This window comes from Coptis chinensis, chromosome 3 (genome assembly GCF_015680905.1).
Source record: "Coptis chinensis isolate HL-2020 chromosome 3, ASM1568090v1, whole genome shotgun sequence".
In the NCBI taxonomy this organism is placed as follows: domain Eukaryota; kingdom Viridiplantae; phylum Streptophyta; class Magnoliopsida; order Ranunculales; family Ranunculaceae; genus Coptis; species Coptis chinensis.
Window position 1 is genome coordinate 46,319,676 of NC_141458.1, and position 27,472 is coordinate 46,347,147.

The window sequence follows — 27,472 nt, forward strand, 5'->3', positions numbered from 1 at the left end:
TAACCTAGGCAGAAAACTTAGCACTTTATCTGTGTTTTCAAATGAACCAAGTTTCATTGCATTTTAATAATTGTAGCAAGGGTTATGCTTCCTGCAAGATAGTATGTTCAAACTGAATTTTTACTTGCTTTACCTCATTGATCATAATTATGATGTATTATATGGATCTTGCATGTATATTGTGTGCCTTCATTTTTTTGTATGTGTATTACCTCTGTTGACTATGAAGGGTTTTAGACGACATTTCTAAGGGATAATCCAACAACTAGAGTGTCTAAAGACCGAGAAAGTTAAATCCAGAAAAAGGTAGGTTTTTGTTGCCCTCCTTATCGGAAGGAGCAACCATACACCATTTCCATTCCTACATAAACACCCTAATTAACAGGAAGAAGAACTACACCAACCAAGAGGTAAATCCTTTTTCCCTTGTGCGTCTCAACCTCATTTGTTCGCTTGTTATTTTTGTTTCAATGTCATCTAAATTTGCAAATGCTTTATGTTTTGTTTACAGGTAGTAAAGATGAAAACAAACATACTTAAGTTCCTAAACTTTGAGATGGGAAATCTGACGATAAAGACTTTCCTGTGGAGGTTTCTAAGAACTACACAAGGGGATTGTGAAGTAAGTCGGTCACACTTTTGAATATCTACTTGTTATGCTCCATTTTGGATGTTTGAATTAATAAGTGAGTTATGTGGTTTTTGCAGTGCCAGTCTACAATTTGCAGAACTAAGGTTATTGGATTATGGTTGCCTAAGGTTCCTACCCTCACTAGTTGCTTGTTCAATGATTTTTCTTACCAACTTCACACTTCAACGGAAGATGCACCCCTAAGTAAGTAGTTAATTTCATTTTGATACTTTAAATAATGTTTATATTTAAAAAGAGTAATAAGTTAATTTCCTCAAGTTAATTGTCATAAGAGCTTTTTTCTCACTAGTTTAAAGTGTTGGGTATATGGATTGTTCAAGGAGTTCAAGGTAGTTAAGTGAACGAATTGAGTGTTAATTGGTATGTTTAGTGGTGTGGTATTGCCATATTATAGTAAAACTCTTTTCCAACAAGATTTAGATATTAGGAAGGGAGAACTCTTACTACTTGCATACATTTGAAGATGAGGTGTTGATCTTTATGGGTTGGTATGTAATTAATGCTAGCGGAGTGAATATTCATCTTTTAACACTAATTAAACTCTACTTAAGTTGGCCTACCATTTGCAAGTGGTGAAGGCATCACTACAATTCAATACTTAATATTTGGTATGTTTTGTGGCTAAGAGTTTGGCGGCACTTTGTTTCACTTGTGTTTTATTCATAATAACTTTTGTACCTCTTTAGCCACTCTGAAAGCCTTTGAAATCTGTTTCATAATAGGGATAATTCTTACTACATCTTTTTTAGCCCTAGCATAGCTTGATTGCCCTAATATTTTTTATACTCGAACAAATTTCATACTCATATATTTAGATTTCATCGAGTTGTTTCTAGTTTAAACCCTTTTTACTTATTATGTATATTTTATAGTTTCTTAATGTCTTGTTTTTATGACTCTAGCTTAGGCAAAATTTTACTTACTACTATGTACCGATCTTCTCTATTTTCTTAATTTATTTTTGGTGTCATTGGTCTGGTTGCAAGTGTCGATGACTTTTATGATTACTAGAGGAAGGACAATGTGAGAGATCAAAGGGTTTTATTTTAGAGCTATTAGAACTAATTCTATCCATGCATTTTGTTTACAAAAGACTTAATGAGTTTACTGATTGTTATTATATTTTTGGTTATTATTTCATTGTTGAATAAAATGTAATCAAAGTTAAAACTTACGATTTATGAATGAATTGTGGAGTATGTTTGGTTTAAGTGTTTTCTTTCTCGCTATTGTACCCAAGTGTATGTTTAAGTTTTTAGTGGGATGGACAGGTTGTGTATAATATGTGGGATGTATACTACAAGCAGGTGGCTCAGGAACGATTGGGACATGAATATTTAATTATTTTTTTTCTAGATGTTTCCAAATTTAGCAACGGTTACGTATCCGTTACTAATTGAAGCATAAGTAACAGTTAAGTATCCGTTAGAAATGGAAAATTGCTAACACTTTTATTTGTTGGAAATGAATTAAGAACAAAATTAATAACCGTTACTAATAAATTTACTAACGGTTGATATGTGTTGTTGAAATTAATTTTAGTAACATTTGATAATCGTTAGTAAATTTTCTAACACTTTATAACTGTTACTAATATCCATTACTAATATTTGTCATGCATTTGTGTCAACACAAGATAACCGTTACTAATATTTTTTGTAACGGATGTATATCCGTTACAAATAAGCTGTTATGGTGTAGTGTGTGTGTTTATTTTTTTTATTTTTTGTTTTTTTGAACAAGTTGTTTTTCTCAATCTAAATGTATCTTTAACCATATAGAGGATTTATACAAGAGAATAAAATTATACGTTTATCCAGTATCATTTTTGTTACTCTGGGGCGTAAAATTTTAATTTTTTTTATATCCTCAAGTTTTTGAAAAACTCTATAGAGATGTTTTAAAAATAACTCATCCAAAAGCTATGATTTCTAATACTAAGTTTGAAAACAAAACAAGTGATCTTATATTAGACAACTTTCGTGTCGGCCCTTTATTGAACCCAATCTAGTCAGACTGTGGCTTTAGTTATGTGTGTTGCGAGATTTACTACATAGAATGTAGTAGGATGGTTTATCTGATTGGACACTAGTGGATGGTGGAACTAGGTCTCTTTGGTGGATTTTGGAAGTTCTAATTAAAATGGGGTGGAACGTAACTAATGCTCTGTTCTGATTGTTGTAGGTACTTTGCCCTTGTCTGAATGTAGTTGGTGGTTTGATAAACCCTAGAGTTGGGGTTGGGTTTGTCGCTTTGGGTGTTGCCTCCATGGTGCATTTGGTATATTTAAAGCACAGACTACTTGATGATATGTTGGTGCACAAGGGACAATTGGTATCTATGTGGGTTAAGTTCAGACAGAAAGTGCATGGTGATATGGGCGACCCTTAGTAACACATAACTAATCCTCAAACCACACTTAGAAGAATGGAGATTGTGTACTTGTAAGGGTTGGTCTATGTAGAATTCATTGCCCGTTTTTCTTTTATTTTCAAAAAATCACATAACTATTGATGTATCGAGAAACTCTATTATAAGCACAAGAAAAACAAGAACTTTTAAGAATAGGCGAAAGGAAAATTTGTTTTCGGCTTTTTGGTTTTCTGTTCCTAAATTACTTTGACAGAAAAATATAAACTATAAAACTACTGAGAAAAATCACTATGACGAAAGTGATCCTCCCAATAGAAAGTGCTTGAAATTAAGTGATTCTAATGGAAAGTGCTTTAAGACAATAGTGTTTCAGGTCTAAAATGGGGACAGCTGAAGGGGATTATGGGAGTGAGATAACATAAAGTGCTTCATGATCTTATGCCCTTACTTTGCCTAAAATAGGAAATTCTTTTGGTTAGGACAGTTTTCTTATCCTACTTCTTCCTCGTTTCTTACTACAATAGGTAAAATCCCCCATTGAATACAGTGGGAGTTCTTAAGAGTAAGTAAAGTTCAGTTTTTTTGGTTGTATCTCTAAGATAAAATCCTTCACTGTTTACAGTGGGAGTTCTTAGAGATAGTTAAGGGCCGGCTTTGTGGGTACCTCTAAAGGTAAAATCCTGCACTGGTAACAGTGTGAGTTCTTTAGGGGGTAGGTAGCCATGGCTGAGGTTCCTCTAGGGTTGGGGGTTGGACGTCACCAAAGAGGTGGAGTGGAGGTTTTAGATCAGACAGGTGGGAGTAACACGGTTTCTACAAGTGCAAATAAGGAATCTTATCTCAATATCGCTAAAGGTAAGCTGAAACAAACAATGGATGTATCTTCTTTACCCTTGCCGACAAAAAAAGATGACAAACCAGCGATGAAACTCTCTCGTGAATTAGTGGAAAAGGGAATAGAAGCTTGCAAGTTTGCTCTGATAGCGAGGTTGGATGTTACCTCTCTCAACATTAGCACGATTAGAAAGACAGTTGATAGTGAATGGGCTCTGACAGGGACACTAAAGTTATCACCTTTGGGGAAAGGGTTTGTGGTGTTCAGGTTTGATAATGAGGTAGACTTCAACAAGATTTTAGTTGGAGGTCCTTGGTATCTTCAAGAACAGTTGATGAGATTTTTCAGATGGATGCCAAACTTTAATGTTGAGATGCATAAACAAACTTCTGGTTATGTGTGGGTCAAGTTTCTGGGGTTACCATTTGAATACTGGGAAGTGGATATTCTAATGAGTTTGGGATGAGGTTTTGGATGCCCTATAAGAGTCGATTTGAACTCGCTGGAACGTACGAATGGATACTATGCGAGTGTGCTGGTAGATATTGATCTGTCGAAACCTATTCCGGATCAAATATTTGTTGAAGTGCCTGAGTTAGGTGTTGAATTCTGGCAGAAGGTACAGTTTGGAACATTACCCAAATATTGTAACCAGTGCAACATAGTAGGGCATCTAGTGGCAGAATGTAGAAGAGTGAACAGAGGTGGTAATGCAGAGCCACAGCAAGGGGTACAACAGAATGCACATAAAATTTTGGATAAGGAATCGGTTGTTCCGGAATCACAAAGGCTTACAAGTTTCTAATGTCCGATTTCTAAGAGCCAACAAAGGAGGAATAAGAAGAGAAATAAGGCAGCAGAATGGAGGCAGAAAAGTTCTGAGGAAACTGATAGCACCAGAACGAGACAAACTAGAGGGCAAGACAACAACACCAATAATAATGAAAGGAATGGAGACAGAGAGAGAGCGGATGATGGGATAGATGGAGACCATAATGAGAGAGCACTAGAAGGCAATCAGGAGGAACAGAGTAATGGGGGTCCGACTTCTAGTAGTAGTAGTATGGTGGAATGGCATGAAACTCGTTTGAGTGCTGACCTTACAGTAGAGCAAGCTATGGTAGTTTCTGAAAAGGAGATGACTGCAGACTTAGTTCAGAGGCTAGAAGAGGAGCTGCTGCAGGCGTTTAACATGGAAGAGAGTAGATTCCACATGCTGTCGGACATTAATGAGATGGAAGAGTTTATAGAAGAAGAGGTCATGGATGGGGATATGGAATTTTTTCATGACCAAATAGTTGACCCTGGTAATGAGATGTCACTACGCACACCAACTACAGAGAAAACCAGTGGGATGGTGACAAGATCAGGTAGAGTGTGTGGTGAGAAGTCGAATCAAGAACGTTCACCCAAGACTCAGAGCAAAGGGAAGAAGGGTAGGGGTAGACCTAAGCGCTCCAAGAACAAAAATCGAAGATGATAACATCCATGGGATTTTGGAATGTCAGAGGAACGAATGACATTGAGAAGGCGAGGGAAATCAATAAAGTCAGAATAAGTAAGAAGCTGAGTGTTTTCTGTTTATTGGAAACTAAAGTGAGACAGGAGAAGTATGACTTGATTAGGAATATTTGTTGTCCACTCTGGGCACACACAAATAACTATAATAAGGATCCGGCAGGTCGAATATGGGTGTGTTGGGATCCGTTCAAGATCGATATAGTAAAGTTGCATGAATCTGATCAACTCATACATTGTCAAGTTACATTTAGGCCAACCAATGAAGTATTTTTACTGACGGTGGTGTATGCAAGGAATTCAAAGATGCTCAGGCTTGGGCTATGGAGGGAAATTACTGCGATACACAATACAGTCACGGTGCCTTGGACTGTGGTGGGAGATTTTAACAACATCTCTAAAGCTGAAGAGAGAGTGGGTGGCAAACCGGTACATCCGAGTGAAGTTGTGGATTTTGTGGATTGCATCCAAAGCGCAGGATTGTCGGATCTAAGTTTTAATGGGTTTTTCTACACGTGGAATAACAAAGTGGTGGGAAGAGGAAGGATTATGACCAAAATCGATAGATGCTTGGTTAATGGTCTATGGAATAATATATACCCTACTTCAAGGGTGGAGTTTCTGCCGCAAGGAATTTCAGACCACTCTCCAGTGTTACTTTACTGGTATGATTATAACAGTAAAGCTTTGCCATTTTGATTCAAAAATCATTGGGTGCAGCACAAAGAATTTCAGGAAATGTTGTCGGAAACATGGGCAACACAGCTTTTTACCAATCCGATGTATCTACTGATTCAAAAGCTTAAGCTCTTGAAGGATAAAATCAAGCCGTGGGCTAGGAGGAATTTTTCTGACATCCACACAAGAGTGCAACAGGCGAGAGAAGTGCTATATGATCTGCAAAGACAAGTTCAGAACAAGCCGTGGGACTTGAACTTAGGACAAAATGAAAGGATAGCGCTGGAGAAATACAGTGAGCTAGCAAGAATTGAGGCTGAGGAAATTAAGGAGAAATATGATGAAGCGTGGGTAAGGGAAGGAGACAAGTGTACGGCTTTTTTCTTTAAAGCTTTGGAGGAAAAGAAGGCCAAGAGTGGCATTTGGTGTCCGCAGAACCAAAGTGGTGATGATTGCGGACTGGTCAAGCAGAGGTGTGCAAGGCGTTTTTGGAATTCTACGGAGAGATGCTGGGGTCGGAATCTGACAAGATAAGTGGCAGAGGCTTCTTTAACAGCTTAAAAGTCAAAGCAGTGGTAGCACCGAACATGGCAACAGAGTTAGACAGTGATATATCACCGGAAGAAGTGAAAGCAGCTCTCTTTGGCATGAATAAGAAGGCAACCCCGGGACCAGATGGTTTCACACCTTTCTTTTTCATGAGTTGTTGGTCTATTGTAGGGAATGACTTTACACAGGCCATTCTCAATGCCTTTAAATTTTGTAAATTTCCGAGAGGTGTTAATGCCACTTTTCTCTGTCTTATTCCTAAGGTTCAAAACCCCACAAAGGTTGAGGACTTTAGACCTATTGCTCTATGTAACACGGTGTATAAGTGCATATCTAAGATCATAGCAAATAGGATTAAGAAAGTGATCAATGATATTGTGCATTCTAACCAGTCTGCGTTCATTCCTGACAGATCTATACAGGACAATATCCTTCTGTCTCATGAACTCCTCAGAGGCTATGACAGGAAGTATGGTACTCCCAGATGCTCTATAAAGCTGGATATAAGGAAAGCGTATGACTCGGTGAGTTGGAAGGCTATACTAACGATGTGCAGAGTTTTCAAATTTCCGGAAACTATGGTTAAATGGGTAGAGATGTGCATTGCGACTCCTTCATATTCTATCCTGATCAATGGAGCTCCGGAAGGTTTCTTTGCTGGAAAAAAAGGTATTCACCAAGGTGACCCATTATCACCGTATCTCTTTGTGTTGGTGATGGAAATCCTAACCGCTATCCCGATGCAAAGCTTCAACAACAAAGATATCTGTTTCATTCCAAATGTAGCAAGGTGAAGGTTTGTCTCATCTAGCGTTTGCAGATGATGTTCTCATGTTTTGCAAAGGTGATAGTGCATCAGTGACAGCGGTTAAAGCAGGGTTAAAAACCTTTGGAGATGCGACAGGGCTAAAAATCAATACTCACAAGACGTCTTTACTAGCTGGAGGCCTTAGTCATCCGGATGCAACTGCTTTAGCGGAGATTATGGGTATTGATTTGATTAAACCACCAGTAAGATATCTTGGGCTTCCACTCATCTCTACTAGGCTGGGGATTAGAGAATGTCAACCGCTAATAGAGAAGGTTACTAGTAAGATTTCGAACTGGAAGTCAAAGTCTTTGTCTCATGCGGGGAAGATTACAAGTTATAAACTCGGTGCTTCTTGCTTTTCACACCTTTTGGTCCAGAACTTTCATTCTACCTTCTACGGTTCTTGAACAAGTGCAACAGATATGTGCAAAATTTTTGTGGACTGGGTCTACAGAGAGGAAAGGGCATCACCAAGCTAGTTGGAGTTCTGTTTGTCTGTCTAAGGAGGAAGGGGGTCTGGGAGTCATGAACTTACAAAGGTGGAACATTGGAGCTTATTGTGGGCTGATTTTTAAGGTGATCACAAGAGAAGAAACGGTTTGGGTATTTGGACATGGCAGAAAACACATTAAAGAGAAGTTTTTCTGGTCCATGAGTATCCCAAAAGACTGCTCATGGACGTGGAGAAACATCTTGGAGACGAGGTCTGTAGCCAAAAAGTTTATAAGGTATGAGATTGCGAATGGGGAAGACACTCTTCTATGGCATGATATTTGGTGTTCGAGATCTCCTTTGATCGCAGACGCAGAAGCAAGAGATGCATGGGACTATCCACTGAATGCTACTGTAAGTATCCTTATATCCGATGGTTCATGGAACTCAGAAGTCCAAAATCTGCAGGCGGCAAGTTTGAGGAAGGAAATCACTGAAGTGCAAATCAGCTTACACCTGGAAAAAGACTACATTGTCTGGACTCCTCATCAAAGTGGCAAATTTACTTCCAAGAGTGCTTATGAAGCTTTGGCCAGAGCAAGAGAGAGGAAACCTTGGTGCAGTATGGTATGGGGAAAGTGGGTTCTGCCACGCCATTCCTTTTCCACTTGGCAGCTGTTTTCTAATAGTATACTAACACAGGACAGGTTAGTGCATAAGAGGATCCTTAACAGGTCGATGTGCTGTTTATGTAACGATAGCAGGGAATACTCAGCGCATTTATTTTTTGAGTGTCAATACTCAAGAAATTTCTTTGAAAGGGTGAAACAGATACTAGGTATTCACACTGATGCCTCCAATGCGAATAGGGAATGGGTTTTGATTATCCGACAATGTAAAAATGTTGAGGTGGGGAGATATATAAGGTGTTCATATGTGCATCGGTGGATTATATATGGAAGGAACGTAACTCAAGAATCTTTCGACATGATGGCAAACCTCCGGAGTCAGTTTTTAACAAAATGGTTAGAGATTTGAGAAACTATCCTCAGGTGCTTCGACCGGAGCTCAGAGAGAGTGCAAGGGGAAGAGGGTTGTTGCTTAGAATTGGGATCACCAGTGAATTCAAGCAACAGATGCAAACTAACTGCACATGGATTCCTCCAATCGGCATGAGATTGAAAGCGAACACTGATGGAGCCTTGAATAGCCATGGACCGGGACATGGAGGAGTGATAAGAAATAATGAAGGTAGGGTTATGGCTGCATTCAGTGGAAGTGGTGGTATGGCGTCAGTTATATTCCAAGAACTAAAAGCTATAGAGGTATGTCTTGATAGATGCACATTTAGAAGGATTCTTAGAGGTAGAAGTAGAAGCGGATTCTATAAGAGCCGCCAATGCAATCAACAAAATTGAGGAACCTCCCCGGTATTGTCGAGATGTTGTAGCGGCTATTGAAAGGATGAAGGAAAGATTCAGTTTCATATCTTTCTCACATGCTTTTCGAGAAGTGAATAGGGTAGCCGATTATTTTGCTAGTTTACATAGAAGTGATGAAAATCTTTGAATTTTTCTTGTACATTTTGCTTATCCTCTGGATTTGGTTGTACAGAATATTGTAAATGAGGATGAGAGGGGTACTATATATGTAAGGAAAAGTTAAATTAATACAGGTGGGGGTCGGCCTAACCCTAGCTTATTTCGAAAAAAAAAAATGGAGAGGGCTAGCTCTATTTCTAGATAATCTAGTCTCTCCTCTTCTAATCTCTAGTTAGCTCTATTTTGTAGTTATTCTAACCAGAGAGAAAGACGAAGCTTGAAACAATTAGAAATCACCCATAGAAGGAAAAAGTTTTCAAAATCAAAGGCTCCAGCTGCCAACCATCCCACGGTATGGCATGCCTATGGAAGACGAGACATGCTAAACAACTATAAGACACCTTCGCTCAATCCCCATCTCCCTCTGCTTTGTTTCAGATCTTTTCTTTATAGAGGAAATACTGCTAAGCGTCGAAGGTGAGATTGAAAGAAAAATGCTTATGTAAAAATAGTAAACAGGGAAATAAAAATAAAGATAGGAATTGTAAATGACAGGAATAGAAAATTTATTCTAAAAAGGTGTGTAAAATAAAGAAAAAAGAAAATTGGATACTTGCTCCTTAGGGGAACACTACTCAAATCACAAGTAAAAGTGGTAACAAGGAATATGCAAGTATATGTGGAAACAAGGTTCCGACACTTACAACCACACAATCCAAGTGGAGTGGTCCGGTTACCTTAAGGATGCACTCCCACGGAATGCATCGAGAAAACACGATGTGTCTTTTATATTGAAGACTATATGTGGGATCGTTTTAAGTCAGATTCCCCAAGACTATATGCATATGATGGATGATATGTGATTAGCTATATACTAATAATCTAAATAGTTAGGGATCTTTATAGAGAAACATGTAAAAGTATACACCCCCAAAATAGAATGAAATGATGCATTTGGAGTGTAAGATGCAGAATGATAAGAGAAAGTTTATGTAACGCATCATGGAATCTATGCAGTAACCCATCATTGAATTGTCAAGAGAGTGTGATAGTGGTAGTAATTGTTTTTCATAAGGCTTAGATGATATGACATATAGCAAATTGGGTCTTTCAACCACTTGAATAAAAGGATCATCGTATGCTCTCAAGAACTCATATTCCAACTTAGATTATATTTCCTCTTTTTCTGACACTTCAATCAATGTGAGGCTCTTCTTAACTAGAATGATAGTCTCAGGGATTGTATGTTGTGCAAAGTCTCTTTACTGGGAAGGTTTTGAAAATTATGAAGGATTTCAAAGGCAATAGGCTTAAGTGCGAGCTTGAGGTTTCTTTGAAATGGTTAAGTGGTGCAGTCCTCAGAATTTGGTAGATTTTTGATGAATCGAGGTTGGCTTTCGAGAGGTGTTAACTCGGGGGAATGGTGGTCGGGTGGTGGTTCTTCATATGATCTTGAGGACTCAGGGAACTCTTCATCTAGCTTTGGCGTTTCAAAAAATTTGTGGTTCATATCGGCAATATTAAGGATGTCACAAATTTGTTCCATCGATAAGCTTTTAACGGCTAAGCTAAAATTATATCCACTTTCCACTATAGAATTTATATCCTCTTCTCCAGGCACTTCATTTTCTTTGTCCTCTTTATCATTGTCCAAGTGTGTTGACTCGTTTTCCAACACATGTTCTAGATTTTCTTCTGTCGGAGTGGTCTCATCCATGGTTGTATTAAGACAAATGGGAGAAATTGTAACTTTAGGCATGTAACCATCATAAAAACTGGAATTCACACTATAGTTAGGTGGACGGTGATGGGGTTTTAATTGGTCATAAATATCAGGATGGGCTTTAGCAATTGGTTTTGTTATAGCAACACCTTATTCCTTTGGTTGGTTGGGTTCTGGACTGGTGGGGAGAATCTTAGTCTCAGAGGTGGTATCAATTAAAATAGATTGGAGAGAATAGAAGATTTTTGCTTTTTGTTTTATTTCAATTGTTTGCTCGACCATTGCTTGGTAAAGTTGGTATGTGATGGATGGTGGAGTGGAATATGAATTTGAAATAGATTGTGATGTGAATGGGAATGGACTTTTAGCAAACCCATATTCTAATTCACCATATGGATAAATGAATGGTGGTTGACTATCAGTGATGGAACTCCATGAATTGTTTGCATGATTAGAAAACTCAGGGGTGTATTGGGTACTATGGAAATTTGAAAATTGAGGTTCCTAATCGTCAGAATATTCCATAGGAGGCTTGAACTCGGTATATGATGTGCATTGAGATGCCCAATAATACAGACTACCATAACAAGAACATGGCTCTAGGTTTGCATTATAATTCCATGACAGTTGCAATGCATATTGATAAGACATGAATGTTCAAACAAGAATGATGCACAATCTGCAGAAATTCATTTGTGACTTTGAGTTTTTTGAAAAGTTTGCATGCAATGTCAATAGATCATAAACTATGTCTTGTTTGAGTTTAACAGTGGGTGCAAAACTAGGTTTTAGGAACTACATGCGTCGAGGGAGAAGATCGCTACTTCACTAAGATGGTGTTCCAACAAGAATCTCACCCACGGTATTTATGAGGGAGGGGAGTGAAGAAGGTGGTTGGTCCACTAGAATCTGGTAGTTTAGTACTCTCTTTGTTCGTGCTACATGCTTGTCTTGATGGACGTGACTAAATTAGCTCTGCTTGGTTGATTTTATCTTTTTAATTTGGTCTATGTAACAAACATTTTACGTAACGTCCATTCTAAAGTGGCTCTTAATCCCCTTTTTATTTTTTTAGGGCTCGGGTTTAGCCTTAGCATTAAATATAAAGATAAGACTGAAATGTAAATCACATAATCATCCAAGCATGCTTAGTAACACACAAGTATCCTCTTACACTTTGTAGACTGAATGCATGTTAAGTATTTCATGGTAGAATAATTACGTAAATCCCTAATACAATAAACAATGTACATCTTGTTCTATTTATATCAACCCATGCTCCAAAATTGTTTGGGGGTGGTATATTTTCATAATGAAGAACAGAGTACAGGTTACTATCAATTTTGTTCATGTCCCTATGGTAATCTTTTTCATTTTCTTCATACTTTGAGGACAAAGCATATTTCTGTTTGGGGGTGGTATAGTAACATTTTGCAAAAACTAGGCATTTATTTATTAGCATTTCTTATATTAGATAGATTTTCTATATTTCTTTCTTTCTTAAAATATTTCAAAAAGACCAAAAATATTTTTCTGTTTAGTACTAAAAGTCTTGTTTTACTTTTTCTATGAAGAATAAAAGGTTTAGAGTCTCATTATAGCAATAGAGTAAAGATTTGTTCTTCAAACTTAGACTAATATACATATAATAGTTTCTATACCTTTTCATGAATGGCATGCATAAGCGTTTAATTGTATATAGCCAAGGTGTTTCCGAGACCAAGGTTAGAACAGTTAAGTTCCATATCCTGTGAGAATCTAGCCAAACGCCTCATCTGAATGATTATTGAGTGATGACACAAGGATGTCCGGATAGAAAGATAACACGTTCACTTGTTTGATCACCACCCCATATCCTAGGAGAGAATTTAGGCTCTTTTTGGATCGATATAGCCAAATAAACGTTAAAAATCCAAAAAAAGATAATTTTTCCTCTAGTTACCCCCCTTGAGCCTTCACCAAATTCTAAAAGCCTTTTTATTTTTTCACCATCAATCCTTGGACCGTTACCACACATAATATAAAGCTTACCCAGGTGAGGAGTTGAGATTTGGATGATATGTAAAAAGAGAAGAGAAGGCCTTGTACAAAAATAAAATAGTTAGAAGCTTCAAAAGAAAAAGAAAAGAAAGAAAAGATTCAAATATCGAAATCTTGCAAATGTTCAAAATCAAAAGGAGTCGATTTCAAAAGAAACAAAAGCAAAGTTAGAACTCTCAAAATTCAAAATCCTATGGAGCCACAAAGCCAAAGGGCTAAAAGAATGAATCACAATTTCGGAAGCAAATAACAAAATGAGGTTATTATCTAGTTACAAATATCCTGAAGATCCAATTTCTCAACTTATCAGAGTTTTTTTTCCCTTCCCTTTATTTTTAAACCACTGCCTTAGCCCCGTAATTCCTAATAAAAGACCTCTAGCTCAAATAGGTATAGGATGGTATGATATTAAGTGGATATTGTGATTAATCAACCCCGATTTCCTTGGACGTCATTGGAGTATGTGAGGATTAAAAGTGCCCTCTCCACTTGAAAAAACAAATTAAAACTTGGGTTAATCTATCAAAGAGTTATGATTGAAACACACCCCTGTGAGGACCCAACTTAAGGACGCTCTCCAAAAGTTTTGAAAACAACTCTACTTTTGCATTTCACCGCTCATGTTTTGCACGTTTATCTTTAGATGATTAAACTACTGTATATATATTATTCTTTGAGTTCAAAGGAGCTTTTCCTTATTCCCAGCTAATGAGATGCAAAAACCTCTGAGAATAAATAAAGAAACAAGACCCTTTGTACTAGATAGAGGAAGGTTGTGAGTACCTTCTCTGGAAAACTCTCACGAGGCATAAGATCGTACACTAGGGAAGTTCTATTGGTTTAAGGCCTTGTTGCATATTGTTAATGCAATCGCACTCTGTGAAACGGGATTAGTATAATAAATCATACATTTGTGATCTTAGTTTTTTCTCTCATCTTCTACTTGAGGACAAGCAAAATGCTGTTTGGGGGTAGTTGATTAGTCCAAAAATGGGCATTTTATTACCTTTATAATGCTTCATATATGCCCTTCCTATGCTTAATGAATAGTCAACTTATAGCTTTTGCTACCGTTTGCAGGATACATGCCATTTAGGACGCATATTCCTAATACGTGCATTTTGGCACAAAAAGGATGGCTATTTATGCTACTTGGGAAGATTCCAACTTCAAAGCAAAGTTGCCAAAAAGTCAAAGTCAAAAGTCAAGTCAACTGTCATAGTCAAAGACTCAAGGACTCTAGGCTGGAAGCTACAGACCCAGGGACCTAAAGCCAAAATCAAGACTTCTCTTTTGTGGGCTAAGGTCAAGGGCCCATAAGTTTGTTTCTAGAAGGAATGGTATAATTGTAAATGGTGTCCTATATAAACCAAAGTTGTAGAGAAAGATCTTTACCCTAGATCTAAATCTTTGGTAATTTGGAGTAGGTTAAATGTTTTTAATTTAAATTGTTATTTACTTATTTTTCATTTTCATGTTCTTCAAGCTTTAATGTAAACCAAGTTATTAATCAATTCAATACAAGTTTTCTAAATCATTTCAATACAAGTTAAAGATTGAGAGTAATTCCAAAAAGCCAAAAGAGACTAGGAGAGAAGAGTTACAAAGTTTGGTGTTTCATCCATAAAAAACCCTCCTCTAAACAAAGAATCTAAGATGAACAACAAAACTCTTTCCACCACTATCAATCAACATCCTTCAAATGGAGTGTGTGGTTATAACCAGACCACTCACTATTAGTGTGTGGTTGTAAGTGTCGGAGCCTTGAGTCCACGTATACTTGCATATTCCTCAGCACTTTTACTCGTAGTTTGAGTAGTGTACCCCTATAGAGCAAGTATACAATTTTCTTTTTCTTTATTTTACACTTCTTTTTTGAATAACTTTTCTATTCTTGTCTTTATTTTTATTTCCCTATTTTCTATTTTTACGTTTTATGTTTTTACATAAGCATTTTTCTTTCAATCTCACCTTTAACGATGAGTAGTCTTTCCTCTATAAAGAAGAGATGTGAAACAAAGTAGAACGCGATGGGGATTGAGTAAAGGTATCTTACGGTTGTCTCTCATGGTATAATTCTGCATCCATGTTAAGTATTTCATAGTAGAATAATTAACCCATGTACATCTTGTTCTATTTCTATCAAGCCACGCTCCAAAATTGTTTGGGGGTGGTATATTTTCATAACGAAGAACAGAGTACAAGTTACTACCATTTTTGCTCATGTTCTTATTGTAATCTCTTTCCTTTTCTTCATACTTTGAGGACAAAGCATATTTCTGTTTAGGGGTGGTATAGTAACATTTTGCAAAAACTAGGCATTTATTTATTAGCCTTTCTTATAATCAATAGATTTTCTATATTTCTTTCTTTCTTAAAATATTTCAAAAAGAACAAAAATACTTTTATGTTTAGTACTAAAAATCTTGTTTTCCTTTTTCTATGAGGAATAAAAGGTATAGAAGTCTCATTATAGCAATAGAGTAAAGATTTGTTCTCTAAACTCAGACTAATATACATACAATAGTTTCTGCACCTTTTCATGAATGGCATGCATCAACATTTGATTGTATATAACAGTGAGTTTCCAAGACCAAGGTTAGAACAGTTAAGTTCCATATCATATGAGAATCTAGTCAAAAGCTTTATCTGAATGATTATTAAGTGATGAAACAAGGATGTCCAGATAGAAATATAACACGTCCACTTGCTTGATCACCACCCCATATCCGATAAGAGAATTTAGGTCCTTTTTGGATCAATATAGCCAAATAAACATTAAAAACCCAAAAATATAAGTTTTCCTCTAGTTACCCCCCTTGAGCCTTCACCAAATTCTAAAAGCCTTTTTATTTCTTCGCCATCAATCCCTGAAACGTTACCACACACAATAAAAAACTTACCCAGCTGACGAGTTGAGAAGTGGATGATATGTCAAAAGAGAAGAGAAGGCCTTGTACAAGAAATAAAATAGTTAGAACCTTCAAAAGAAAAAGAAAAGAAAGAAAAGATTCAAAAATCTAAATCTCCCAAAAGTTTAAAATCAAAAGGAGTCGATGTCAAAAGAAACAAAAGCAAAGTTAGAACTCCCAAAATTCAGAATCATATGGAGTCACAAAGCCAAAGGGCTAAAAGAATGAATCACAATTTTGGAATCAAATAACAAAACGAGGTTCTTCTATATTTACAAATATCCTAAAGATATAATTTCTTAACTTATTAGAGTTTGTTTTCCATTCTCTTTATTTCTAAACCACTACCATTGCCCCGTAATTCCTAATAAAATACCTCTAGCTCAACTAGGAATAGGATGGTGTGATAGTAAGTGGATATTGTGATCAATCGACCCCGATTTCCTTGGATGTCATTCGATTAGGTGAGGAATATAAGTGCCCTCTGCACTTGAGAAAATGAAACTTGAGTGAATCTATCAGAGAGTTGTAATTGCAACACACCCCTGTAAGGACCCAACTTAAGGACGCTCTCCAAAAGTTTTGGAAACAACTCTACTTTTGCATTTCACCACTCATGATTTGCACATTTATCTTTAGATGATTAAACTACTGTATATATATTATTCTGAGTTCAAAGGAGCTTTTCTTTTTTCCCCACTAATGAGATGTATAAATCTCTGAGAATAAATAAGGAAACAAGACCCTATGTACTTGATAGAAAAAGTTTGTGAGTACCTTCTTTAGAAAACTCTCACGAGACTTAAGCTCGTCCACTAGGGAAGTCCTAGTGGTTTAAGGCCTTGTTGCATATGGTCAATGCAATCGCACTCTCCGAAATGAGATTAGTATAATAAATCACACATTTGTCATCTTATTTTTTTCTCTCTTCTTTTGCTTGAGGACAAGCAAAATACTATTTGGGGGTAGTTGATCAGTCCCCAAATGTGCATTTTATAACCTTTACAATGGCTCTTCTTATGCTTAATGAACAATAACCTTATAGCTTTTGCTACCGTTTGCAGGATACAAGCCATTTAGGACGTATATTCCTAATACGTGCATTTTGGCACAAAAAGATGCCTATTTATGCTGCTTGGGAAGATTCCAGGTTAGGAGCAACAGTGTCGGAAAGTCCAAGTCAAAAGTCAAAGTCAAAAGTCAAAGTCAAAAGTCAAGTCAACAGTCAAAGTCAAGGACTCAAGACTGAAAGCTACTAATCCAGGGACCTAAAGCCAATATCAAGATTTCTAGTGTATGGGCTTAGGTCAAAAGCCCATGTGTTTGTTTTTAGAAGGAAGGGTATAATTATAAATGGTGTCCTATATAAACCAACGAGATGTAGATAATTTCTTATCCATTGTTTTAGGGTCCAAACCATTTGGTTTGTTAGGAGTAATGTAACCTAAATTTAAATTAAAGTCTTTTTATTTTCTTTTATTTACTTTAATTGAATTTTCCATTATTGTTCTTCAAGTTCTTCAATCTAAGTTTAATCAAGTTTCTTTCTCTATAAGTTCTTGTCTTCATTGTCTTTCATTCATACTTTAATCTTGTTTTCATTTCATGTTTTAAGACCCCATCCATTCAACTAGTGTTTTCCACCTTTAGAAAAGAGAGAAAAGTTTAGAGAGAGTAGTTTCCATCCATCAAACCCATCCTCCAACCTTTGGATCTAAGATGAACAACAAACCCAACTCCTACCATCTCACCTTGTCAAATGGCGCCGCTGCCGAAGATTCAACCAACTTGGACTAGTTTGAAAACAAAACAAGTGATCTTAGGTAACTTTCGTGTTGCCTCTTTATTGAACCCAATCTAGTGAGACTGTGGTTTCAGTTATGTGTGTTGCGGGGTTTACTGCACATAACGTAATGGAATGGTTTATCTAATTGGACACTAGTGGATGTTTGAACTAGGTCTCTTTAGTGGATTTTGGTATTAAAAAGTTCGAAGAGTTGGAGCACGCATTTGTTGATCACTTCATTCACCAGAAAAGAAGGGTGGTGGATATCGCAGCTCTGTTCAACATCAAACAAAGGTCTGCAGGTTCATTAAGGGAGTTTTTGTGCGGATTCAAGGAGGAGACACTGAGAGTGGAAAATCTGGATGAACATACCGCGGTCATAGCCTTCCAGCACGGCCTGAGATCGGGAACTAGAGTTCATGAGTCGGTTTCTAAAATTGAAATCACTACCTTGCATGCTCTGTACCCAAAGGTAGAAAAATACATACGATATGAGGATATAATGCAGAAAACTGGGAAGGAACAGACGAAGTCAGGGAAGGCAGTGCAGGCGGTTGACAGATATGATCGAAAGGGTAAAAGTAGAATAGAGGAAAGAGAGAGAGGATCTTACAGAGGGGAGAACCAAGGTTCATAGAGGTTAGGAGATCGTGGCAGAAGGGATGTCCGAGAAAGGAAGCCATACCACAAAATATAAACACTCTCCTCTTAACAGGCCCTTAGAAGAAATCTTGCCTCTAATTAAGGGGCAGCAATATTATGAGGGCCCGCAAAGTACACCAGGGGAGATCGAAGGGAAACCGTTTTGCAAGTATCATCAAATCAAGAATCATGCCACTAATGAATGTTATGCTTTGAAGTGGTTAGTCGAAAGAATGATTGAAAAGGGGATGCTAAGAGAGTTTGTCATGGAAGTTCATCAGGCCAAGAGAGTGCCAGCTCCGGCTAGAATTTTAGGTACGATCAATGTCATCTTTAGTAGAGAGGAGTTGAGGAGGAATGCCCACCGAGACAAGATAAGGAAGATAGCGAGTTTACAACAGGTGAATGAGGTGATGAGCATACCGCGGCTAGTAGGGGGATTTGCGAAGGGTGAGGGAAATATAATGTTCACTCCAAAAGACTTAGAGTCAGTGATTTCACCACATGAGGATGCCTTGGTAATTACTATAGCGATGGGTAATTATCTGGTAAGAAGGGTATTGGTAGACTGCGGCAGTTAAGTGGATTTGCTATTTAAAGGGGCCCTGGAGGAGATGAACATCGATAGAAACCAACTAAAAGCTCCTCAAACCAATTTGTATGGGTTCAACGACAATATGACGGAGCCCATGGGGGAGTTGATGCTACCAGTGACAGCAGGTCTAGCGACTGTCTTCACTCGGTTTATGGTGGTGGACACTACTTCCTAATATAATGCAATTTTAGGAAGAAGATGGATCCATGATATGAAGACCATTCCATCGACATATTACCAAGTGATCCGCTTCCCCATGAATGGGGGAACATATGAAATAAGGGGGGATCAAGTGGCAACGCAAAACATTCATCAGATGACGGTGAACATCCCATGAACAAGGATCATCGTAGCAATTATAGGAGGCTGCGGCGATGAAAGTGTACGAGCCGCCGTTAGGACCGAAAACTTTGGATGAAATTGAGGTAGTGAACCTGGGGGTGGGAGATGAGGAGAAGTTTACCTCAATTGGGTCTGACTTGCCGGAAGAATGGAAAAATAAGCTAGTGCAGTTTTTGGCAGAGAATACAGATGTATTTGCATGGGTGATTGAGGATATCACGGGGTTAGACCCAGAGTTTGCATGTCATCACTTGCACATGAATGAAGATGCTAAGCCGGTTAGGCAAAAGATGAGAAGCATACAACCTAAGTACATTGAGGGGATTCGCAAAGAGGTTATACGACTGAAGGGGGCTGGCATAATAAGGGAGGTAGAATTTGCGGAATGGCTGTCCAATGTGGTCGCGGTTCTAAAAAAGAACGGCAAGGTCAGAATGTGTGTTGACAGAGTGGGTGGATGAGCTAGTAGACAAAACTGCAGGTTTCAAAGTGTTCTCTTTCATGGACGTGTCCATGGGGTATAATCAGGTCCCCATGTACGGCCCACATCAAGAAAAGACCACATTCGTGGCGGAGGGGGGCACCTACTGTTACACCAAGATGCTCTTTGGTTTAAAGAACGCTGGAGCTACATTTCAGCGGTTAGGCAAAAAAATGTTTGAAGGAAAGATTCATAAGGGGATGGAGATATATATTGATGATATGGTGGAGAAGAGCATGTCAGAAAAGGAACATTTGGAAGGTTTTTAGGAAACTTTTGGCATACTGCGGTCATATAAGCTGAAACTCAATCCAAAGAAATGCACCTTCGGGGGCTTCTGGAAAGTTCTTGGGTTACATAGTCACACACCGCGGTATAGAGGCAAATCCAGAACAGATCAGATCACTGATAGAAATGTCATCCCTTCAGGATGTGAAAGAAGTTCAAAGGTTGGCTGGGAGAGTCGCAACTCTTAATAGGTTTATTTCCAAATCATCGGACAAATGCCGACCGCTGTATTGGTTGTTGAGGAAAATGCCAAACTTCCAGTGGACTGCAGAGTTTGAAGAAGCCTTCCAGGAGTTGAAAAGTTATTTAGGGAAGGCACCTTTACTATCGTGACCGTAACAAGGGGAGAAACTGTATTTGTATTTGGGAGTCTCGAGTATGCAGTAAGCTCCGTCTTGGTGCGGATCGTTGACAAAGTAGAAAAGGCAGTTTACTTTCAGAGTAAAACCATGCTGGATGCGGAGACTCGATACAACAAAATCGAGAAATACGCTTTGGCTTTGGTATTTTTTGCTCTAAAGTTGAAGCCTTATTTCGAGGCTTATTCAGTTGTGGTAATAACAAATCTGCCTCTCAAGCAAGCATTGAAGGTACTGAAATCAGGCAGAATGTTGAAATGGGCAGTGATGCTCAATTGTTACGAAATTCAGTACCAAATTAGAACAGCAGAGAAAGCACAAGCAATGGCGGAGGTGTTGGTAGAGTTCCAAGCCGAGGACCCAACATGGGGAGAGGAGATGGTTATGGAACAAGAGGGGGAACCGAATCACGATCCCTTGGGTCCGTGGGATATGCGAAACGGGTGGAGGGTTTTCACGGATAGATCTACTACAGATACAGGGAATGGAATAAGCGTCGTCCCGGTGATGCCTGAGAACACTCGGCTAGAGTTATCGATGAAACTGGGGTTTGCGGCTTCTAATAATGAGTTTGAGTACGAAGCGGTAATAGCAGGATTGAATTTGGCACAAGATCTGGGGGTGAGCGAACTATCTGTTTACCTGATTCTAACTTGGTAGTTTGTCAAGTGAATGGAGGGTTTGTGGCCCGTTGCCCAAGGATGGCGAGATACCTGGAGGTCCTACAAAGAAAACCAAGCAAATTCAGTAAGATTAAGTTTACCCATTTGAATCGCAGAGAGAATAGACATGCCGACGCATTGGCTTATGTGGCTGCGGTACTGCTAGGGACGGAGGGTCGATCTATTGAAGTAAGGGTCTTGAGTAAACCAAGTACCACCGAGGAAGAGGGTGTTTGGTTTACCATTGAGAAGGATCCAGGGTGGATGACGCCCATCAAAACATTCTTGATGGGAGTGGAGATAGAAAACAAACAAGAAAGATGAAAAATGGAACAGGTGAGTCAAAGGTACACTTTGCTAGATGGGGATCTATATAGGAGTAGTTTCAGCGGACCAATGTTAAAATGCATAGGTTTGTAGCAAGTTCAAGAGGTTTTGGTCGAGGTACATGAAGGTGACTGTGGAAGTCACTCAGCTGGGCGAACAACCACACACAGATTGATATCGTAGGGGTATTTTTGGCCACATATGAAGAGAGATACCATAGAGTATGCAAGAGATGTGAAAAATGCCAAAGATTTGCACCGCTGATACATTCACCAGCTGAGTCGTTGTATAATGTGTTCAGCCCATGGCCCTTCGCCATGTGGGCAATGGATATAGTTGGACCTCTTCCCATGGTGAGTGGTAAAAGGAGGTTTATGTTAGCAGCAACCGACTATTTTACCAAGTGGGTCGAAGGAGTGGCACTACAACAAGTCAAGGAAGAAAATGTGAACAAGTTTCTCTGGGAGAACATCATTTGTAGGTTCGGATTGCCACATACGATCATCGCAGACAATGGAAAGCAATTTAATAGGGGGAAGGTCAGAAAGTTCCTCCAGGCGTTCAAAGTGAAGCAATGGTTCTCAACCCCCTACAATCCGGAAGGAAATGGAGAAGCAGAGGCGTCAAACAAAATCATAATGGATAATCTCAAGAGAAAGCTGGAAAAGCGGAAGGGAGCATGGGCGGACCAATTAAATCACGTACTATGGGCTTATCGCACAACACCGCGAACCTCCACGAATGAATCACCCTTCTCAATGGCATATGGAGTGGAGGTCGTGATACCAGTGGAAATGATAAAGAAAACGACAAGAACCAGAGCTGTGGAAGCGGGAAAGAATGAAAGGATACTGACCACAGAGTTGAATTTCATAGAGGAAAAAAGAGAAGTAGCGCGCATACATCTGGAAGAGTATCATCGCAGGTTGCAGAGACAATATGATAAGCGGGTGAAGCCACGAACTTTCAAAGTAGGGGATTTGGTGTTGTGACGGGTTACACCAGCCACCAAGGAGGGGAATGAAGGCAAACTGGGGCCTAACTGGGAGGGACCATATGTCGTGACGGAAAAGGGGACTTTGGGGACTTACAGGCTACCGAATTCAGCAGAGGGAAGGATAGATAAACCATGGAACATAAGAATGCTGAAAAAATTTCATAGCGAAAACTTGGTTTAGTTTTTCAAATTGAGAGCAAAGATACTTGCTTTTAAATAGGGATATGTGAATCGAGAACTGATATCTTGTACTGTGGTTATTATATCCTTTGAAATAAAGAACGCTTCTTCCAAAAGTAGTATGACTATGGAATGACCAATTAAATATGTTCCAACTACAAGTCCAAATCAACTTGGGGGCAAGCTGAGTTGCCCCCACCAGGCTTCATAGCCAATCAAAGACAGCAGGGAGGAGGAGCCCTTCACAAACTACAAGTTCAAATCAAATTGGGGCAAGTTGAGTTGCCCCCACCAAGCTTCACAGCCAACCAAAGACAGCGGGGTGGACGAGCCCTTTGTGGACTACAAGTCCAAATCAACTTAGGGCAAGCTGAGTTGCCCCCACGAGGCTTCATAGCCAACCAAAGACAGCGGAGGGGACGAGCCCTTCACGGACAATAAGTCCTAATCAACTTGGGGGCAAGCCGAGTTGGCCCCCAACCAGTTGGCCCACCAAGACACGGGCGGGGAGGAGGAGCCTTCACGGACTAATCAACTGGGGGGCAAGCCGAGGTGCCCCCCCACCAGCTTCCCCACCAAGAAGCGGTAGGGGTAGGGAAGAGCCTCATGGCCAAAGACTGGGGGAGCCCTATGTGGAATACAAGTCCAAATCAACTTGGGGGCAAGCTGAGTTGCCCCCACCAGGCTTCAAAGCCAACCATACACAGCGGGGGCGACGAGACCTTTGGGGACTACAAATCCAAATCAACTGGGGGGCAAACGGAGTTGCCCCCACCAAGCTTCACAGCCATAAAAGACAGCGTGGGGGAGGAAACCTTCGAGGACTACAAGTCCAAATCAACTTGGGAGCACACTGAGTTGCCCCACTGGGCTTCACAGCCTAACAAAGCCACATAAATTCTAGACATATGACCCATACATGAATTCAATGTTAACTAAGGACATGGAGGGACGGTAAAACTGTTGGCACGATTAATGAGGGGGTGTCTCACATTGTGAAACGAGGGGAGCTTGAGCAAAAAGTGAGAAGCAAAATGAAATTTGGTTAATGACTTGCTGGGCATACCCAGAACCCAGGTTAAAGTATAAATATACAGACCCAAAGTACAAAAGTATGAGATGCCTAGAGTGGTGAACTTCAAATTAACAAAAGTACAATATCCTGTGCTTCATTCCTGTTTTTCAGCTGCGTCCTTTTGAGATGAAACCTCAGACACTTCCACAACATTGGTAGGATCAACGTCCACATCAATCGGGGAGGTGACCGCGCTGGGAGTAGCTTGGGGTGACTTTGGCGTAGCAGACTCCAAAACAACCGGGGTTGGTGAGGCAGTATGAGTAGCAGGGATTGGAGTCGAAATGGGGAGTAGACGACCAGCCGTAGTAAGTTCTTCGAGTTGTTGATTAAGTTCACGACTTATCTTCTTCTCAGCTAAGCTTCAAAATTGGTCAGCGGCCTCCTTCACAGCCTTGTCCACAGCAACTTGAGTAGCAAGTATATCCATTTCCTTTTGGCTCTCCAGTTTGGAGGCGACCTTCGCTACGTAGACGCGGTGCTTGTCCTCAGCTTGCTGCAGAGCTTTTTGGGACTTCACAGCGATGATTTGAAGATCGTCACGGTCCTTCTCTAGCTTGGCATATCTGTCTTTCCAACCATCAGAACCATTAATCTCCTTCTTCACAACCTCTAGAGATTCCAGTGTTTTGGTCAGTCTGCGCTGATAAGTGCTCAAAAAGTGCAATTTAACCCTCGATTATGCCTCTTGTTTAGCCATCTTAGTGGACTAATAGTGTTTGTAAGTTATGTTTTATGATTCTACAGGTGAAAGAGAGAGTTTTGTGGAATATTAGAGAAAAAGGGATAAAACAGAGCAATTCAGAGCATTAAGGATCACATGGGAAGCCCGTGGACAATCATGGAGAAGGCTAAGGAATTGAAGCTATTAAATATACGACTTTGACCTATTTTAAAGCCTATTAGGAAGCCCAAGGCCAAAGGATTTGTTGTTTGGACCCAAGCCCCCAAAAGAGGATAGAAGGATAAAGCAAAAGAAGGAAAATAAAGTCTCGCGTCTGAGATGCGAATATCGTGCATCCAAACGCGACTCTCGCATCTGAGACGCATGAAATGACATTGTAGCCAATTCCTTCTCAGTTTTGGAGACAAAGTTGGACTCTAAAAGAAGTCTATTTGTATTAGGAAACAAATGGCGGTTTGGAATGCTTCTAGAACTCATTGTAACCCCTATAAATAGAGGACCTAAGTGCCTCATGTAATTGGCCAATTCACTTATACTCTTGCCTCCAAAACTTGAGGCAGAGAGAGATTAATAATAAAATATTCGGTTCTAAGTAGCCGAGTCTTAATAAATTAGTCTTTCTAGTCTTATGTTCTTCGACTCTTCTTCTCATTCTTCGTGTTATTCCTTCTTTATGGAAGGCTAATCTTCTCCTTCAAGGGAGAAGATGAAGCCAGTGCTTAAGGTTTGTTGATTCTTTTGGTTCATGGTGTTCTTCAATCAGGTTAGTTCTTTGTGTTTTTAGTTATTAGTTACATTGCCTAGACTAGGGGATGGAAGTATAGATTAAGGTTTTTATTTATTGCAATCGAATATCATGCTAGTTTAGGGTGTTATTTATTGCAATTGAATATTTGATAGTGACATGCTTTTATTTATTGCAATTGAATATAATGCTAGAATAGGGTTTTATTTATTGTAATTGAATATTATACTATTATTCTCTATTTTTCTTCTAGTTGTGTATTGTTTTAGAGTAAGGGAAGTATTCCTTGTGTTTGCCTTAAATGGTGATTCATTGAATAGTTGCCCAAGCTCACATAAAAGGAAAGAATATATTAATAACATAAACATAGGAACAACCTTAAATAGAGTTATTCGTTAACGATGTTTCATCCAAGAGGGCATCAACACTTGCTCGATTGCCTAATTGTAGTCTACTTGTGAGAACAACCATGAAACAAAAGATCATTGAATCAAAAGTATTAGTGGGTTCTAATCTCTTGAATTCCCTCTCTTATAAATTCTTAATAATTTTGTTAGTCTAGTTTAGTTTAGCATTAAAATCTAAAATCTCTACAATCATAGTTTTTAATCCTTCAAACTCTCTTTCCAGTCCTGCCTTCACATAACGTACACTTAAAAGTGGAACGATACCCTACGCATCCTTTACTTATTGAGGGATAATTAGGTTTTGATACACTTCTATTTTGTTCAATGACCATCATCTATCTACACCATCTATATATCATCTCACACACAAAAAGAAGCCTATCAAATGGCGCTGCTGCCGGATATATAATTAATTGTAGCCCTAGAAACAGGTCAAATGGCGACGCTGCCGTTTTAAGTTGTTTATGTTTAATGTTTTCTTTCATGATTAGAACTTTGGATCTTGAGGTAATTTTAGACGCATCATCCATCCTTTTGAGAAAGAGAGTAGCTTGAAGGATATCTCGAAGACAAGATCTACCATCTAGGTTAGTCGAATCTTCATTCTTTTTATTTCATTCTTAGTATAGTTGCATCTTAGTTTAGTTTTATTGCTTCCTTAGTATAGTTGCATCGTAGTTTAGTTTTATTGTTTTCTAGTATAATTGCAATTAGGACCTTTTCAACAATTGAAGTTGTAAGCCAACACAGGGAAACATTAAACTCTAGTGTTTCTTGTCTGAATCTTGACAAACGAACTATCATCTGTGGGCCCTGGTACTTAAGCAATCCAAGTGATTCACTATAACCCTAGAAAAGACAACTTTAGACAACGGGCGAGATACTAGCTGCAAAGCCCAACCCAGTTGAAGAAAAGTAGTTTTGCATATTAGTATAATTCAGAATAGTTGCATATTAGTTTAATTGCATTCAAGCATAGTAGGATAGTTTTTCATCATCTTCGCATAACATTTTCTAGTGTATGCCCCGTCGTCCATATCATCGTCCTGTAAGAATACAACAGTGGACAAGGTTTAACAACCGACTCACAAGAATACTAGACGAGATTGAAACAATGGCCGCACGCAATGATGGAGGTGTTTTGGAAACCAATAATCTCGAAGCTATCCCACCCACGCAAGCATAACAGAGGAAGAACCTGAGTGATTTCTATTCGCCAATCATTGGAGACCCACCCAGCAGTATTGTTTTTCCAGAGACAGAATCTAACCGGTTTGAACTTACAGCATCAGTAATCTTTATGCTTCCAAAGTTCAATTGTTCAGACAATGTTCAACCATATGTTCAGCCATAACGTGTATAGTCATCTGTTAAGGTAATGAAATACAAAGCCCCATGCCTTGCTATTACATTTATTGGTCCACAGATGTCTGAGTGAATAAGTTGTAAAGGATAAGTTGTCCTTTGGGCTTTCCCAAAAGGTTTCTTGGTGGCCTTTCTAGCAAGACAATTTTCATAGGTTTCCATTTTAACAGAGGTTAAGTTACCTAACAACCCTCCCCTTGCTAAGTGGTCTATCCTACAATGTCCAATATGTCCTAGTCTAGCATGCCATAATTGGCAACTAACCATTTTAGACATAAAAACTTCAATTTGTGCTAAGTGTAATGTCATAAAAGAATCCATTAAATAAGCATGACCTATCAAACTGTTATTCAAAAATATCTCAAGCGAGTTCTGGAAAAAATTAAACACATAGGATTCTTGAAGTAATTTCAAAACTGATAAAAGATTTCTCCTAATTGAGGGTACAAAGAGTACTTTTGCAATAAGGATG

At 38.8% G+C, this 27,472-nt stretch overlaps 4 protein-coding genes across 4 annotated transcripts; all 4 read left to right on the top strand.

Moving 5' to 3' along the window:
* The first annotated feature begins 5,348 nt into the window (after positions 1-5,348).
* LOC147509802 (uncharacterized) lies at positions 5,349-6,077 on the top strand. Its single transcript, XM_086597920.1, has one exon. The coding sequence runs from the start codon at positions 5,349-5,351 to the stop codon at positions 6,075-6,077; it is 729 nt and encodes a 242-aa protein (XP_086454046.1).
* A 566-nt stretch (positions 6,078-6,643) lies between these two features.
* LOC147509803 (uncharacterized) lies at positions 6,644-18,487 on the top strand. Its single transcript, XM_086597921.1, has 6 exons — positions 6,644-7,274; positions 7,426-7,616; positions 7,837-8,555; positions 8,670-8,757; positions 8,901-9,173; positions 18,023-18,487. Exons 1-6 carry the CDS (start codon positions 6,644-6,646, stop codon positions 18,485-18,487), a joined length of 2,367 nt encoding a protein of 788 aa, XP_086454047.1.
* A 25-nt stretch (positions 18,488-18,512) lies between these two features.
* On the top strand, positions 18,513-19,073 carry LOC147509804 (uncharacterized). Its single transcript, XM_086597922.1, has one exon. The coding sequence runs from the start codon at positions 18,513-18,515 to the stop codon at positions 19,071-19,073; it is 561 nt and encodes a 186-aa protein (XP_086454048.1).
* A 1,251-nt stretch (positions 19,074-20,324) lies between these two features.
* On the top strand, positions 20,325-21,217 carry LOC147509805 (uncharacterized). The gene is made up of 2 exons (XM_086597923.1): positions 20,325-20,499; positions 20,583-21,217. The coding sequence occupies exons 1-2, from the start codon at positions 20,325-20,327 to the stop codon at positions 21,215-21,217; spliced, it is 810 nt and encodes a 269-aa protein (XP_086454049.1).
* The last annotated feature ends 6,255 nt before the right edge of the window (positions 21,218-27,472 follow it).

What these genes read in the sequence shown, in the direction of transcription:
- LOC147509803 (XM_086597921.1), top strand. Translation starts at nt 6,644, where the DNA reads ATGGCAACAGAGTTAGACAGTGATATATCACCGGAAGAAGTGAAAGCA. An exon ending in AGTATACTAACACAGGACAG is followed by an intron (nt 8,556 to 8,669) that starts GTTAGTGCATAA and finishes TTTCTTTGAAAG; the next exon opens with GGTGAAACAGATACTAGGTA. An exon ending in GACAATGTAAAAATGTTGAG is followed by an intron (nt 8,758 to 8,900) that starts GTGGGGAGATAT and finishes AACTATCCTCAG; the next exon opens with GTGCTTCGACCGGAGCTCAG.
- LOC147509805 (XM_086597923.1), top strand. Translation starts at nt 20,325, where the DNA reads ATGTCATCCCTTCAGGATGTGAAAGAAGTTCAAAGGTTGGCTGGGAGA. An exon ending in AGCCTTCCAGGAGTTGAAAA is followed by an intron (nt 20,500 to 20,582) that starts GTTATTTAGGGA and finishes TCGAGTATGCAG; the next exon opens with TAAGCTCCGTCTTGGTGCGG.
- LOC147509804 (XM_086597922.1), top strand. Translation starts at nt 18,513, where the DNA reads ATGTCCGAGAAAGGAAGCCATACCACAAAATATAAACACTCTCCTCTT.
- LOC147509802 (XM_086597920.1), top strand. Translation starts at nt 5,349, where the DNA reads ATGGGATTTTGGAATGTCAGAGGAACGAATGACATTGAGAAGGCGAGG.